This window comes from Aptenodytes patagonicus, chromosome W (assembly GCF_965638725.1).
Source record: "Aptenodytes patagonicus chromosome W, bAptPat1.pri.cur, whole genome shotgun sequence".
NCBI classification, from domain to species: Eukaryota; Metazoa; Chordata; class Aves; order Sphenisciformes; family Spheniscidae; genus Aptenodytes; species Aptenodytes patagonicus.
In genome coordinates, this window is record NC_134981.1 from 10227759 (window position 1) to 10245512 (window position 17754).

Consider the following 17754-nt stretch of genomic DNA (forward strand, 5'->3'; position numbering starts at 1 on the left):
TTTTCAGCTTCCTATGCTCTACTGACTGAGAAGGCTGGAGGTGCACAAGAAGCTGGGAGGGGGCACAGCCAAACTGGCCAAAGGGACATTCCATACCATGTGACGTCATGCTCAGTACATAAACTGGGGAAAGCTGGCCGGGGGGGCCGCTGCTCGGGGACTGGCTGGGCATCGGTCGGCGGGTGGTGAGCAATTGTACTGTGCATCACTTGCTTTGTGTATTATTATTATTATCATATTATTATTATTATAATTTTATTTCAATTATTAAACTATTTTTATCTCAACCCATGAGTTTTTCTCACTTGTGCTCTTCCAATTCTCTCCCCCGTCCCACCGGGTGGGGGGGAGTGAGCGAGCGGCTGTGTGGTGCTTAGTTGCCGACTGAGATTAAACCACGACAGTCCTTTTTGGCGCCCAACATGGGGCTCGAAGGGTTTGAGATAATAACAGATTAACTGGACCGTATTAAGGAATTTATATTTGTTAACAGTTGTGGGTCACAATGTTGGTTTCTCTGTTCTCGATATTGATTTGTGTAATCTGCATCGTGCTCTTTTTCCTGCTGTACGTGTTAAAGATTGGTGTTGGTTTTTGCAGTTTGCTGTGGTCTGCAGTGATTGGTGATATTCCGCTTGGGAGGTTTGTTTTTAGAACATTGACCTTGACCTTAGTGTGGTATGTAAATTTCGCAATGAAGCCGTTACTGTACCACGGAGACCATTTCGTGGAGACAACTAGCAATTGCAGTAACTTTTCTGAGAGTTTTTTTACGGAGGAAATACAGAATGGCAGTGTCACTACCTTCTTCTATGATGTTTCCTCCTTCATTACAGTAACTTTTCAGTATTTTGATCATCCTTGGGCAGTTAAGATTCTTCTATTGGTACTTCTTGGGAATATTGTTTCGGTTTTGTCTAAAGTTGGTAAGCAATTTAAGAATATCATCCAGAGATCTGCCCCAAGGCTGGATTAATTATAAGTGGCAGGGTGTGTGGGACAAGATGGGCAAGTACCTAGGCCAATGGGCACCCCCAGTGTTTTGGAACTTCACCCCTGAGCAAGTGCAGAATCCTGAAAAGTTAGTAGAATATTTGGACAAAGTATGCTGTCACCCTGGCAACTCCAGAGAGATGCAGATCACTGCAACGTGCTGGGGCCTGGCCCATGCCTACTGAGCCCTGTTCAACACCATTCAGTACCCTCAAAGGGAAGAGAAGGTCTCTGGCTCTGACAGTAAAACGACACGCACTGCGGCCACTCAGACCCGGGCAACGCCCTGCGGCCACTCCGACCCCAGCGACATGCTGTGCAGCCACTCAGACCCCGGCGACAGGCCCTGCAGCCACTCCGACCCCAGCAATATGCACTGCAGCTACTCAGATGCCGGCAACAGGCTCTGCAGCCACTCAGACCCGGGCAACATGCACTGCGGCCACTCCAACCCCGGCGACAGGCCCTGCGGCCACTCCAACCCTGGCGACATGCACCGCGGCCACTCAGACTCCGGTGACACGCCCTGTGGCTGAACCAAAGAACCAGCCTCTGCCGGTATCAGTCGCCCCTGTACACAAGAAGAAATTTTGGAAGCGGAAGTCGGCTCGTTTAGTAGGGGAGGAAGAAGCTGCTCCTAAAAGGGGGCTGGAGGAAGAAGTGTACGAGACAGATGACCCTAGAGAAGGGCCATCACGAGAACGGGAGGAGGAGAGCCGGCTGCTGATTGGGGAGGAGGAAGAGGAAGAACTCATAAACAAGGCAGTGACCACCCGATCTCTATCCCTGAGTGAGCTGCGAGATATACGAAAAGATTTCAGCCGCCGTCCAGGCGAGCATATTGTCACCTGGCTGCTCCGATGCTGGGATAATGGGGCCAGTAGCCTGGAATTAGAGGGTAGGGAAGCCAAGCAGCTGGGATCCCTTTCTAGGGAAGGGGGCATTGACAAAGTGATTGGAAAAGGGACACGAGTCCTCAGCCTTTGGAGGCGACTCTTGTCAAGCGTGAAGGAAAGGTATCCCTTTAAGGAAGGTATCATATGTCGCCCAAGCAAGTGGGCCACCATGGAGAAGGGTATCCAGTTTCTGAGAGAATTAGCTGTGCTGGAGGTGATTTATGATGACCTGAACAATGAACAGCTATCCCAAGATCCAGGTGAAGTCAAGTGCACACGACCCATGTGGCGGAAGTTTATAAGGAGCGCACCATCGTCATATGCCAATTCATTAGCAGTGATGACCTGGAAAGATGGACAGGAACAAACAGTGGATGAATTGGCTAGTCAACTCCGGCAATATGAGGAAAGTCTTTCTTCCTCCCTCGTCTCGGCTGTGGAGAAATGTCGGAGTTTCCCTTTGTTCAGTGTCGACGACGGAGCGGGAGTTGCGATTCCGGAGTAATGACAGATCTCAATATGAGTATGGTCATTCTCCTTTATTTACACTTATAACAGGGCTTATATAGTTAACTACTATGAACACGCGCTACCTGCAGCTTGCAGATAGGTTACAGCCTTGTGTTCACGCGCATCTATACTCTAGCAGATTGGCCCGTTCTTTCTGATCATGCGAAATGCCTTCATGGTCTTTATCTTGTTTTTCTCCTTCCAGCTGCACATTCCTTTCTCTGTTGTTTTCTGCTTAAGTGCCTTGTTATGCCGGGTGGTGCAGTGTTTGCTCATTAAAATCAAACTCAGGAATGTCCGTTAGTGAGACTCCCATTCCCACATCTCCCCCTTTTTGTTTTACTAGAAACACTGCTGAAACCGATCTTTCAATCATTTTTCGTATACATTGCAACAAACAGGGTACACAAAACAAAAATGCATATAAATACTATTACACATATCCCTCCTAGCTTGGCTAGTCCTTTTAACCAGCCACGAGGAGGAGCTGTCTGATACCCGCAAGTCTGCAAACGCAGCAGCCAGGGGGTCTTTCTCCCTGGTCACTCCCCCATCATTCACCGGAACGGATGGGGTGGCTGGGCACGCGCTCACAACACCTTCGGACACGCGCTTCATAACAACCTGTAATTGGTTAATCACAGCTGTCCACGTGTTCACAACACCCTTCTCATCGGTAGCTGCCGGCTGGTCTCGCCGATCTCTGCCTCCTCCTTATCCCGGGTGTTGTTCCGCTTTTGTTGTTCATCACGTGGCGAGGCTCCTTCTTCTGCTCAGGGAAGGATGGTCAAGGTCACCAGCCGTCTTTGTCAGCATATCCCTGCTACTGTTAAAAACATGGGTTGCTCACGGATCCTAGATCGTGCCCCTGCTGTATCAGCCACTCCTCCACAATTCCCCCTTCTTGTTTTTGAGCAACCCAGACTTGATTAACAATTTTCATAATTGCTTTCTTCACACAGCTAAAAATTATACAAGAGCATATACTTATTACTAATATAACAATTAAAATGCGTAAGCTTTCTTTTATTAAACTTATTATCCAAGATGGCAGTTCCCCAAATATATTCTTAAGCCAGGTATCGAATAACCCGTGATCTTGTTGAATATTCTTGGCGTGGTCCTTTAACCATTGTAGCTGTTTGTGGATTGACTCCCCATGGTCAGACAGATTCATACAACACATCCCTTCAAAATCCTCACACCCATGTCCTTGTGCTAATAACAGAAAGTCAATAGCAGCTCTATTCTGTAAAATCGCATGACGCAAGCTATCCTGATCTGCAAGTAATTTTTCAATAAGCTCTGTTGTCACATCAGCCTGCTTTTTAGCCCAACAAGCTAATTTCCCTACCTCATTTAGGGCCCTCGCAGCTGCAGCGCCTGGTACAAATAATGAAAGGAAGACCTTTTCGGTGTCGCTAGGCAGAATTACGTCATCACGACAGTCTGGGGAAAGACCCGTGGCGGCTCTTTTTTGTCTTTGTTGTTGCCCTTTTCTTGTTATGGTTTTCCACCAATTTTCTCCCGGGGCCAGCAGGGTCAATTTTCCTAAGTAGCATGGCCCTCCTACAGCATTTGCTGGGATACCCTGCCAGGCCCTGTCCCCACATATTAAAAATACCTGTGGGGGCAACGCCTTTGGGGTACCATTGTTCCAGATCCCTATTCTTCCCTTTGTTTCCGCTCCAGCCGCTCCTAAACCATAGCTATTACCACTGTCGTTGGTACCACAAAAATCGCCCGCATCCTGATACTTGTAGTAAGATGCGTGAGAGGTGACATTAGTCCACCCTGTCCAATTTCTTGCCTGGTAGAACTGGATACCCGTCTGTAGGGGTCCCCCAAATATAAAACATGTCTGAGTCCAATTTTTAGATGTATTTCCAACTCGCATCGACCCTAATAGTTCCAACTCCTGGGGATCCCAGGGTAGCGAGTGATTTAATCCTTTTATCAAGTTAGCACTACAGTTGCTAGTTGCAGTCACATTAGTACAACTGCCATTACTGAACCCGGCAAAGTCACCCTCCTTATATCCAGGCATACCTAACAAACAAGTCCTAAACGGCTCAGTTGCTGAGGCGAGGGAAAGGCAAAACGCGGGCTGCCCTGTTTTATTTGCCCAGGTTACCCACATATTTTCCCTTGGGTTAATGCGATGTATAGTTGCCGACCCTGGGATTATTAAGATTAGCCCAATTACGATCACATCTGCCTGGCTCAACATTTTCTCTTCTAGGCGAATTGCCTTTTTTTTTTTTTTTTTTTTTTTTTACAAACAATAATCAATTTGGCAGTTTCGTGGACTGTATTTCGTGTCCAGTGGTTATTAATATTCTATACAGCACTATTTCTTTCAGATAGCAAGTTTCACACCACCTTTGTGCGCGCGTGCACCGGGCCCACCACTTCTTATCACAATGGTAACACTGACACAATACTCACGGTACACATCGTAGGCACTCTTTGTTTTTGTTTTTTTGTTTGGTTTTTTTTATCTTTTTTTTTTCTCTTTTTTTTCTTTTCTTTTTTTTTCCCCTCTTTTTTTTCTTTTTTTCTTTTTTTTCTTTTTTCTTTTTTTTCTTTTTTTTTTCTTTCTTTTTTTTTTTTTTTTTTTTTTTTTTAACCACCGTTTTTGGAAAACTCATCGCATGAGCTAAGTTCTGCAGTTATGGGTCCTCTGATTCTCTTTGTCCTGATGATAACGCAGGCTTCACAGAACTGCCGGGCACCCCGACCGGTCCATTACCTCCTTAATGGCGGTTTGTAGTGTGGCAGCCATCACTTCAGTCTGTTTCTTAATTTGAGCACGCTCTACTCGCATGAGCATGTCTTCTACCCCTGCATCTTTGGGTAGCGTGGCCAAAATGTTTTTAGTGGCATTATTGGCATTGTCAAAGGCCAAAATGCGAAACATTTGTTGTTTATTATCCTCCCCCAAATCTGGATGATCACATATCGCCCCCCACAAGCGATCGACAAAATGACTATACACTTCAGTGGTACCTTGCTGTACAGAACTAAGGGATGGAGTGGACAAACTGGGTAAGGCTAAAAAGGCGTCTAGCGCCAGTTTGGCAGACAACTGCAACAAAGCAATAGGAAAGACCAACTGAGCATTAATATCGTTAAACCTTCCCATCCCCGTTATCATTTCCGCGGTAATCCCATAGAGGGGAACCCCCTGCGTTTGATGCTGTGCCGCAGCACCCGCCGCCCGCCGTGACCACTCCGACCCCCACAACAAATACTGCATAGGTGACAATAAAAGCCTCATAAGGTTTTGGCAGTCAGCAGGGCACATCAGGTCAGCCGAAAAGATCCAGATTACAATTTGACGTGAAGCTTCTGATTTTATCCCATACTGGGACACAGTGTTTTTTGCTTGCTGTAGGATTTTCCAATCATGAGGCGCCCACTTATTGCCGTTATTCTCTTGCAGCACAGGAAAAGCACTCGCCCCCAAGCTGGATACCGCTTGCCACTGCCCGTCCAGCATAGCATCTCTAGCCACTTCGCTCCAGCGTCTGGGCTGAACCGTCGCTGGTGGTCCAGAGAGGCAAGGGGGTAGGGATTCCCCTGGTGCCCCGGACAGGTGCTCCATCCCTCCCCTCTGGGCTGTAATTGTTAAGTCCTGTAACTGTTGCACTACCTTCTTCAGGAGCTCATTAGTCTCAGCCATACTCTGTTCTTTGCTGTCACCCTGTGGTGGAGTAGACGCACCTGAAGAGACTCCTAGAGGCGGGGCTGTTGGCCAGGGAGGGGTTAACGGAGCTAGCCGCTCCTCCTCTCCGGGTCGTCGCTCTTCCGCGACCGCCTCAGGTGAAAGAGGGGCCCCGTTACCGCTAGTTTCTGCATCTTTGCAGTCCGTAAGCGGAGGGTACGTTTCAAGCAGTTCAGAAGCGCCGTCACCCCCCAGAACACTATACTTGGCTTCCAAGGCAGTTCGTTTGGGGGTACCCGACATACCTCGGACTGCAGACGGCCCAAAGAACCGAAACAGTCCAGATGTTGTATTCTTCGGTCTATCAGGCAAGGGTTCTGGGGCTAGCATTTGAGTGGCTGCACAAGCCACCTTTCTTTCAGCTTTCATGGCTTTTAAAGTCTCTAACACAGACCTCCATAGTTCCCGCACTGTTTTAATCTCCTTCTTTGACTTTTCGTCCCCCGTGATAGTCTGCTCCCACATAGTATTGCCAAGCTCTCGCCACTCAAGGTCAGAAAAAATAGTTTGACTGTCCTTAAAATGTCCCCAACGTTGTCCTAATTTAATCAACGTACATAATTGTTTTACCGTTGTCTCGATCCCTCTCTTGGAGAGGATGCTTACGAGCAACGCCGCTGCCGCCTCTATTTCCATGATAGCGGTCGCTCACTGGGAGGCAGTTGGCCAGACTGCTCCGTTATCTTATCCCCCTCCGATCATCGGGATAGTACAACTCCCAGCCGCTTTTCTCCCGCTCCCCTTCTCTCGCTGCTCTTACCGCAGTCTCGAAGAGGCGCGCCGAACCATCCTCTGCTACCAGATGTCGGAGTTTCCCTTTGTTCAGTGTCGACGACGGAGCGGGAGTTGCGATTCCGGAGTAATGACAGATCTCAATATGAGTATGGTCATTCTCCTTTATTTACACTTATAACAGGGCTTATATAGTTAACTACTATGGACACGCGCTACCTGCAGCTTGCAGATAGGTTACAGCCTTGTGTTCACGCGCATCTATACTCTAGCAGATTGGCCCGTTCTTTCTGATCATGCGAAATGCCTTCATGGTCTTTATCTTGTTTTTCTCCTTCCAGCTGCACATTCCTTTCTCCGTTGTTTTCTGCTTAAGTGCCTTGTCATGCCAGGTGGTGCAGTGTTTGCTCATTAAAATCAAACTCAGGAATGTCCGTTAGTGAGACTCCCATTCCCACAGAGAAACTCTCCAAAAAACTGTCCCGGGAGATCCAGCAACTCAGAGAGGATAGGTCCTACTCCCCACCTGTACGGACCAGTATCTCGGCTATTAGGAGTCAGCGTTCTTTTGCTCAAGAGAGAGACTATAAAGGGTACACACCACGGGGCACCCTATGGTTTTACCTGCGTGACCACGGAGAGGACATGAGGAAGTGGGATGGGAAACCTACTGCAGCCCTAGGGGCACGGGTACGTGAATTGCAAGGGAAAACAATCACAGAAAGGGGTTCTTCCAGGAAAATTGCTGCTCCAGTTTCCAGCGGGCAGTTCCCCAGACAGAGTACAAGGGCTGATCTTACTCCTGATCTTAATGAAGAAACTTCTGACTCGTACGTACAAGAAATGAGAAATGAGTACTGTGATGAGGACTAGAGGGGCCCTGCCTCCAGCCAGGGGGAGGAAAGGGACAACCGGGTTTACTGGACTGTGTGGATTCGGTGGCCTGGCACATCAGACCCACAGGAGTATAAGGCTCCAGTAGACACCGGTGCACAGTGTACCCTAATGCCATCAAGCTATAAGGGGGCAGAACCCATCTGTATTTCTGGGGTGACGGGGGGATCCCAACAGCTAACTGTATTGGAAGCCGAAGTGAGTTTAACTGGGAACGGGTGGCAGAAGCACCCCACTGTGACTGGCCCAGAGGCTCCGTGCATCCTTGGCATTAGACTACCTCAGGAGAGGGTATTTCAAGCACCCAAAAGGGTACCAGCGGGCTTTTGGTATAGCTGCCTTGGAGACGGAAGAAATTAAACAGCTGTCCACCTTGCCTGGTCTCTTGGAGGACCCCTCTGTTGTGGGGTTGCTGGAGGTCGAAGACCAACAGGAGCCAATCGCTACCACCACGGTGCACCGGCGGCAATATCACACCAACCGAGACTCCTTGATTCCCATTCATGAGCTAATTCGTCGACTGGAGAGCCAAGGAGTGATCAGCAAGACTCACTCACCCTTTAACAGTCCCATATGGCCAGTGCGGAAGTCTAATGGAGAGTGGAGACTAACAGTAGACTATCGTGGCCTAAATGAAGTCACGCCACCGCTGAGTGTTGCTGTGCCAGACATGCTAGAACTTCAATACGAACTGGAGTCAAAGGCAGCCAAGTGGTATGCCACAACTGATATTGCTAATGCGTTTTTCTCAATCCCTTTGGCAGCAGAGTGCAGGCCACAGTTTGCTTTCGCTTGGAGGGGCGTTCAGTACACCTGGAACCGACTGCCCCAGGGGTGGAAACACAGCCCCACCATTTGCCATGGACTGATCCAGACTGCACTAGAACAGGGTGGAGCTCCAGAACACCTGCAATACATTGATGACATCATCGTGTGGGGCAACACAGCAGGAGAAGTTTTTGAGAAAGGGAAGGAAATAGTCCAAATCCTGCTGAAGGCCGGTTTTGCCATAAAACAAAGTAAGGTCAAGGGACCTGCACAGGAGATCCAGTTTTTAGGAATAAAATGGCAAGATGGACGTCGTCAGATCCCAATGGATGTGATCAACAAAATAACAGCCATGTCTCCACCAACTAGCAAAAAGGAAACACAAGCTTTCTTAGGCGTCGTGGGTTTTTGGAGAATGCACATTCCAAATTACAGTCTGATTGTAAACCCTCTCTATCAAGTGACCCGAAAGAAGAACGATTTCAAATGGGGCCCTGAGCAACGACAAGCTTTTGAACAAATTAAAGAGGAGATAGTTCATGCAGTAGCCCTTGGGCCAGTCCGGGCAGGACAAGATGTAAAAAATGTGCTCTACACCGCAGCCGGGGAGAATGGCCCTACCTGGAGCCTCTGGCAGAAAGCACCAGGGGAGACTCGAGGTCGACCCCTAGGGTTTTGGAGTCGGGGATACAGAGGATCCGAGGCCCGCTATACTCCAACTGAAAAAGAGATATTGGCAGCATATGAAGGGGTTCGAGCTGCTTCGGAAGTGATCGGCACTGAAGCACAGCTCCTCCTGGCACCCCGACTGCCGGTGCTGGGCTGGATGTTCAAAGGGAGGGTCCCCTGTACACATCATGCAACTGATGCTGCATGGAGTAAGTGGGTCGCACTGATCACACAACGGGCTCGAATAGGAAACCCCAGTCGCCCAGGAATCCTGGAAGTGATCATGGATTGGCCAGAAGGCAAAGATTTTGGAATATTGCCAGAGGAGGAGGTGACGCGTGCTGAGGAGGCCCCAATGTATAATGAACTGCCAGAAAATGAGAAGCAATATGCCCTGTTCACTGACGGGTCCTGTCGTCTTGTGGGAAAGCATCGGAGCTGGAAAGCTGCTGTATGGAGTCCTATGCAACAAGTTGTAGAAACTGCTGAAGGAGAAGGTGAATCGAGCCAATTTGCAGAAGTAAAGGCCATCCAGCTGGCTTTAGATATTGCTGACCGAGAAAAGTGGCCAGTGCTCTATCTCTATACTGACTCATGGATGGTGGCAAATGCCCTGTGGGGGTGGTTGCAGCAATGGAAGCAGAGCAACTGGCAGCGCAGAGGCAAACCCATCTGGGCTGCCGCATTGTGGCAAGATATTGCTGCCCGGGTGGAGAACCTGGTTGTAAAAGTCCTTCACGTAGATGCTCACGTACCCAAGAGTCGGGCCACTGAAGAACATCAAAACAACCAGCAGGTGGATCAGGCTGCTAAGGTTGAAGGGGCTCAGGTGGATCTGGACTGGCAACAGAAGGGTGAATTATTTCTAGCTCGGTGGGCCCATGACACCTCAGGTCACCAAGGAAGAGATGCAACATACAGATGGGCTCGTGATCGAGGGGTGGACTTGACCATGGACCCTATTGCGCAGGTTATCCATGAATGCGAAACATGCGCTGCAATCAAGCAAGCCAAGCAGTTAAAGCCCCTCTGGTATGGAGGACGATGGCTGAAATATAAATATGGGGAGGCCTGGCAGATCGATTATATCACACTCCCACAAACCCGCCAAGGCAAGCGCCATGTGCTTACAATGGTGGAGGCAACCACCGGATGGCTGGAAACATATCCCGTGCCCCATGCCACTGCCCGGAACACTATCCTGGGCCTTGAAAAGCAAGTCCTATGGCGACATGGCACCCCAGAAAGAATTGAGTCAGACAACGGGACTCATTTCCGAAACCACCTCATAGACACCTGGGCCAAAGAGCACGGCATTGAGTGGGTGTATCACATCCCCTATCATGCACCAGCCTCCGGGAAAATTGAACGATACAATGGACTGTTAAAGACTACGCTGAGAGCAATGGGTGGTGGGACGTTCAAACATTGGGATACGCATTTAGCAAAGGCCACCTGGTTAGTCAACACTCGGGGATCTGCCAATCGAGCAGGCCCTGCCCAGTCAGAACTTTTACGTACTGTAGATGGGAATAAAGTCCCTGTAGCGCACATAAAAAATATGCTGGGGAAGACAGTCTGGGTTATTCCTGCCTCAGCAGAGGCAAACCCATCCGTGGGATTGCTTTTGCTCAAGGACCTGGGTGCACTTGGTGGATAATGTGGAAGGATGGGGAAGTCCGATGTGTACCTCAAGGGGATTTGATTTTGGGTGAGAATAGCCAATGATCTGAATTATGTGATGTTAAGTACTAATTATAGTTATATTAGTTATACTAATAATATTATATGCCATACTAATGTTATTACAATAAGAATCACCCAGACTAATGAAGAATAACTTCAGTGAAACCAAGCAAAGCACAGTGATGATGGTACCAGAACTGACTTCAACATGAAACAATCCAACACCACATACCATCTCCATTTTTCCTGCCCTGAAAGATTATTATGACAGATGGAGCCCGAAGTCATGGACTAAATGAACTCACCGAACATTTTAGAGGGATGGCCCACAGACGAAGGGAATGATATCTCTGTGTGTGTGTGTGTGTGTATATATATTAAAAAAAAAAAGAAAGGGGGGTGGTGATTAATGAAAATGTACTGGAAAATATGAGACTTGAGCATGACGCAGATGGTATAGAATAAGGGGTGGATATTGTCCTGGTTTCGGCAGGGATAGAGTTAATTTCCTTCCTAGTAGCTGGTACAGTGCTGTGTTTTGGATTTAGGATGAGAACAAAGTTGATAACACACCGATGTTTTAGTTGTTGCTAGGTAATGCTTACACTAGCCAAGGACTTTTCAGCTTCCCATGCTCTACTGACTGAGAAGGCTGGAGGTGCACAAGAAGCTGGGAGGGGGCACAGCCAAACTGGCCAAAGAAACATTCCATACCATGTGACGTCATGCTCAGTACATAAACTGGGGAAAGCTGGCCGGGGGGGCCGCTGCTCGGGGACTGGCTGGGCATCGGTCGGCGGGTGGTGAGCAATTGTACTGTGCATCACTTGCTTTGTGTATTATTATCATATTATTATTATTATTATTTTATTTCAATTATTAAACTGTTTTTATCTCAACCCACGAGTTTTTCTCACTTGTGCTCTTCCAATTCTCTCCCCCATCCCACCGGGGGTGGGGGGAGTGAGCAAGCGGCTGCGTGGTGCTTAGTTGCCGACTGAGGTTAAACCACGACAGGAACTAAAATCAAAGCAGCTGAAAGCTCTGATAGACCGAGTGGTGAGACCACACTCCCCAGCTCCTCGTGGGAGTCACCACACTGCACGTCCAGATACCGCAACCTCACTCAAAAATGGAGAGGACAGGGCAGGGGCCGTGGGGGACAGGAGGGGACGGAGCTCAGCCGGGCCCCAAGCCACTTGGGAGCAGGCATGGCCAGACTCACCCGCAGCATGGTCACTGCCACATCCATGTTGATCTCCGGCTTAATGCAGGTGCCCAGCAGGTAGCTGCCCACCACCTTCAGCTCGGCTGGGGACAGGAAGCAGAACCTCCCCTTCACGCTGAATGGCACCTGTAGGAACGGGACCTTCACGCCCTTGGGGAGCCAGGCCTGGTTGGTGAGCTGGGAACAGACGGGACATGCGAAACACTCTAAGCATCACCAACAGCACATGTGCAGAGACCAGGAACCCTCTACCCACACAACTGCAGGCACCTGCACCCAGGGCTTAAAGATGGAGCATCCCCCTCTCCCCTCCAACATAAAGTAAGGTGATATTTTTTCAGTCCCTAAGGGAGATACTCCACGGGGACTTCTGACTGTACAGCAACAGCGGAGCCTGCTCCACACAGGGGCCTTGCTGCCACCTCCTCCATCCCTCTGGGACGTACTTCAGTTTCTGGGGTCTCTGGGATGGCACTCAGCAGGCTGTTAATTTCATGGAGGAAGGCATCAATCTTCTTCTTCATCTCCTTCAATGTCACCTCCTTCAGAAGCTCTTCGATCTGTAGGGGGAAAGGGGACCAGGAAAGGCAGCTGCAACACTGGAATTGCTCCTGCCCTTTACCATGTCCTCCAGCACCAACCACGAGCCTGGTGAAGAGGGCAGCAGGTGAGCTGGGGAAAAACACCTGAGCCTCTCCACAAACCCTGCCCGAAGCTGGGAGTCCGGTCAGCCCATGGGCAGAAGGATAACGCAGCTCCTGCCATCTCCTGTGAAGTGCTGGATGGCAATCAACTCTATCCCACCGGCTTCTGTGTAAGGTCCAGCCACAAAAAAACTGGCATGATTCATGTAGGCATAACTCTCAGAAATGTTTTTTGTATGACAGAGTATCAGCTCCAGGAAACGACCCTGCAGGTTCACACCATGAACCAGGCCCTAGAGATCCTGCCACCAACACCAGCAGGTAGCCGGATCATCAAAGCCGCTCCTCATAAAACATTACAACCACAAGGAGCTATCTGGTCACCAGCCTGACCTCCCCCTAACACAGACAGCTTGCTTTCCCAGAACATAAATAAACTCTCCTGTCCCATCTAGAAGCTGGTCAAAGACAGGAGCCGGGTGTACCTGGTGATGTTACTTCCTCACCCCGGTAAGCAATAAATCACGGCAGCGAGGGATGCAACGGTTGCGCTTCCACCATACTGCAGTTATATGCTGGAGGGGTTCAATTTTAGTGGTGTAAAAGAAGCAAAGAGCCTGATGTGGGATGGTAATAAGAATTACGGTGGAAATATCAGTAATATACCGGGTGCCTTGTAAAGCCTGTGCCTTCTGTCCCTGCCCCCATGCCCAGGTTTATCGGGTCAGCGCCTTCCCCAGGCGGTTCCCGGAAAGCTCCGGGTCCGGGATCCCGCTGCTCCCCGGCCTCCCCCCCCAGCTCAGCCCCCAGAGGGGCAGAGCGCGGCCAACGGCGGCTCCCGGGCCGGCGGGCCTGCCGACCGACCTGCAGGCGGAGCAGGCTGGAGTGGAAGAGGTCCTCCGTCTCCTTCAGCTGGCTCAGCTCCTCGCTGGTCGGCGGCTTGTAGAGCTCGGCCCGGCTCAGCTTCGCCGGCTTCAGGGCTCCGGCCCCGGCCGGGGCGGCCTTCTTCCCGCTCCGCGCCCCCGGCGGGGGGCTCCCGGCCCTGCGCCGCCGCCTCCGGAGAGCCCTGCGAGGAGAACACAGCGCGGCTCGCCCCAGAGTCCCGCGGGCCCCGCCGCACGGGCCCTCGGGGCGCCGATCCCCCTCCTCGGAGCCCCCGCCGCCGCCTCACCGCCATGGCCGCAGCCACCGCACCCGCGCGCGTGGGCCCTGTCACCACGTGCAGCGCCACGCACCCTGCTGGCCGCGGAGCGCCGCTCCCCATTGGCCGCGCGTACCAGCGCGAGGCTCCTATTGGCCACGCCGGCTGCGCCCCGCCCTCCCGTCTCGCCCACGGAGCCGCCCATGGAGCCGAGCGCGCGGGGGGGGGGGGGGGTGTTTTCTCGCTTTGCGGCAGGTCGTGCTGGGAGTGGCACGTTTTGCAGCGGTTGCGAGTGCTTGACGGCAGCGCGGCTCCCGCCCCGTCTGGCTGTGGGGAGGGGGTCCCACCGGGGCGGGGGTTGCGGCCTCTCGGGCCCATCACGGGGCACGGCCTCAGGGTCGCCCCGCTGAGGTGTCCCTTCCAGCCTCAAGCCCCGCAGGCCTCTGGCTGGGCCCCCCCCGACCCCTTCGGGCCTCCCCCTCCCATGGCTGGGATGGAGCCCAGAGCTGCCCCCGCCGCCGGCTTCCCCCAAATTCACAACCTTTAACTCCCAAAACGCAGTTCTCGGGGCAGCCCGGCGTGGTTTTGCATTCAGGCTGGCCCTGCGTGGGTGCCACAAGCCAGCTCACCCCGCAGGATGAACTTGGCCTGGGACCGGCATTACCCCACTGGCCAGGGTCTACCTGTGGTGCCTCTTGGAGGCCCTGATTTAAGCAGCACCGCATTTTTCACCTCGTGTTCAAAAGGGACCTTAAAGTAATTGGGGAGGGGGAGATGAAGTAATGGGGGTTTAATAAACATACCAGACTCCAGTTTTCAGTCTGGTGTGACTTCGTACTCTAGACGTGGGGAAAATTTGGGGATGTTTGGGTGTAGGGGTTAGGTGGGTGACCAGGGCATCAGCTGGGCTCTGAGCAGCTGATGCCAAAGTTGCGAGCTGCCAGCTGTAAATAAACACATAGTAAAATAAGCTGCAATTTGCACAATACGCATGATTCTGGGAAACAGCTGAACCAGGTCTGGAAAATCATCCCTCTCTGGTTTTGAGCCTTGGGTGGCTCAGCGGTAGAGCTGCGTGTGCCTTCTGGCGTGAGGATTTTCAAACAACCCTGAGTTACTTAAAGCCTTTGAGACACAGTGAAGACAGAGAACCGTTTCCTACACCCAGAAAACAGCTTTATTTTCCAAAGCAGCCAGGCTGCAGGCAGCACAGCCGGGTTGATCCTGGGTAGGGCGAGCGCAGAGCTGCCTGTACGCCACGGAGCCGGGCTCTGGTATTTCATGATTAATTGGGGTAGACATCCCCTACGTGACCTGCAGAGAGCACAAGGCAAAGCCGCGGCAGCCTGACCCAGCTTGGCCAGCTCCCACAGGGGCTGGAACAGGCACCGGGAGCGGGGCTGGGCCAGTGGCAGCCTACATGCGGATTACCAGAGCGGGAGAAATATCCCCTTTATATATGCCTTTACATATATATGCCTCTACAGAAACAACTCCAAACCCCAGGTCTGACCAGATTTGGGTTGTCAGGGTATTTAAAAGCCCACCCCATGTGTGTCCCTGAACAGGAGGTCACAGATTTGGGACTCAGATAATTTTAGTTCTGTTTCCAGCTCTTCAACTGGCTTTTGCATAACTGTAGACAGTTTAATTAATTTCTCCACACCATGCCGTGCACCACTGTGAAGCAGGGATGTTGTGACTCCAGTGGGACTGACCTTCTTCAGAAGGACTCTGCTCTGGGATAGCATCCCAGCCTGGAGTGTGTCATCTCCACGTCAGGCCCAAACTCTTCTCCCTGAACCCCGGCCACCCTCAGTTCAGGTTTTTTTCCTGCGCTGTGGGAACACTATAAGCAGGATCTCTTCAAGAGCAAACGTGTAGGCATGTTAAGACAGAGGATAGAAGATTACATATCCATCCTGAAAGTAAACGTAGGTGTTCAGAGAACTCCCCGGTGAATTGGGCTGAGCTCTGTCCCCAACACAGGACCCCTAAGCCAAATCAGCCCACTTTGCTCATGGGCTGTGCTCACAGGAAACACAAGCAGGTTGGGGAAAAATAAACAGGTTGGGTGTTGGAGGGAAAAAAAACCAAGCTGGGTGTTCAGAAGATGTTTGCAACCAATTTTCTGTCTGCCCTGCAGGTCTTTGCTGCATCTGGCTTGCAACGGAGTGGGGTAGGCTCTCACCCTTACCTCTGCTAGGGAAAGCAGAGCAACGTTGCATCTGCCGGCACCCGCAGCTGCCCAGCTTTCACCCAGCAGAGCTCATTTCCACACATTGCTGCTGTGCAGCATCTCTGCCTGGGAAATCCTGGTGCCGAGCTCCTGCTTGGGGCCAGGCATTGTTTCCATTCCCAAAAAAGGCTGGCATCACCCTGTGTGTCGCCTGACCTGCTGCCTAGCTGGGCACAGTCGCCAGCGTCATTGCCAAGAGTCCCCACAAGCCTCATGTCCCCAATATTTAACAACTTCCATGCAAGAAAACCTGCTGAAAGCAGGGTCTCAGCCTTGTGTCAACCAGGGGACCGGGACTCCTGCAGGGGGGCGTTTGGCTCCTGCTTTCCAAGTGTTGTGGTTTAACCTCAGTCGGCAACTGAGTACCACACAGCCGCTTGCTCACTCCTCCCCCCCCCCCCCGGTGGGATGGGGGAGAGAATCGGAAGGGTAAAAGTGAGAAAACTCGTGGGTTGAGATAAAGACAGTTTAATAGGTAAAGCAAAAGCTGCACACGCAAGCAAAGCAAAACAAGGAATTCATTCACTCCTTCCCATCGGCAGGCAGGTGTTCAGCCATCTCCAGGAAAGCAGGGCTCCATCACGCGTAACGGTTGCTTAGGAAGACAAACACCATCACTCCGAACGTCCCCCCCTTCCTTCTTCTTCCCCCAGCTTTATATGCTGAGCATGACATCACATGGTATGGAATATCCCTTTGGCCAGTTTGGGTCAGCTGTCCTGGCTGTGCCCCCTCCCAGCTTCTTGTGCACCTCCAGCCTTCTCAGTCGGTAGAGCATGGGAAGCTGAAAAGTCCTTGACTAGTGTAAGCACTACTTAGCAACACCTAAAACATTGGTGTGTTATCAACATTATTCTCATCCTAAATCCAAAACACAGCACTGTACCAGCTACTAGGAAGGAAATTAACTCTATCCCTGCTGAAACCAGGACACCAAGGAAAGTCTCCCGAGAGCCGAGCTGACCTGTTGTTGTATTTAGGGACCACCTCCTGCATGCAAACGCTTGCAGCGGGGATGCGGGTGATGGCTGTAGGTATGAGATGAGGCTTCTGGTCCCTGTTACTGCTCATTGCAGCTCCTGCCCAGTCACTGCATCATGGCCTCTCTCAATCCCAGCCACCAGCAGGAACATCCCCAACCCTCTCCAGAGCATCCCAGGAGAGGATTTTTGCCCATTGTAACCTCCAAATCGCTTCTTCCTCCATCTCAGCGGCCTGGGTCGGGTCCCGCAGGCTTACCCCTGCCCCTTGAGCTGGGGAGATGAACCCCCTTCATCCATCTGCGCCTGTGCACCCGCTCCCCTGCACTCCCTTGCATCCCGAGGTCGCCTCCAAAATTGATTTCCAGTTAGCGTAGATGTTTAACTCCCATCTGGTTTTGCAAGTAATTCTTGTGCACAGCCCCAGTGACTCTGCTGAATACAAATTACAGCATCAGCTCCTAACTCGGGAGGAATTTATCCTCCATGTTCCCAAAAGAAACAGCTCCTTGGCCAGAGGAGCTCCCATTCCTCCCCCTTCCCTCCCACCCCCGACAGTACCAGGACCCCCGCGCTCCAGCTCCGCTCCTCTCCCCCATTCCCAGTTCATCGTGCCCCATCCCTGCTGTGCTGCACTGCTCCCGGAG

At 51.4% G+C, this 17754-nt stretch overlaps 1 protein-coding gene across 1 annotated transcript in view; it reads right to left on the reverse strand.

Moving 5' to 3' along the window:
* The window catches only part of LOC143172162 (nucleolar protein 6-like), a 52297-nt gene extending 38373 nt beyond the window's left edge, over positions 1-13924 (reverse strand). The window contains 4 exon segments of the mRNA XM_076361419.1: positions 12101-12280; positions 12550-12663; positions 13612-13768; positions 13770-13924. Coding sequence (XP_076217534.1) covers positions 12101-12280; positions 12550-12663; positions 13612-13768; positions 13770-13924 — 606 coding nt within the window.
* Between the last annotated feature and the right edge of the window lie 3830 nt (positions 13925-17754).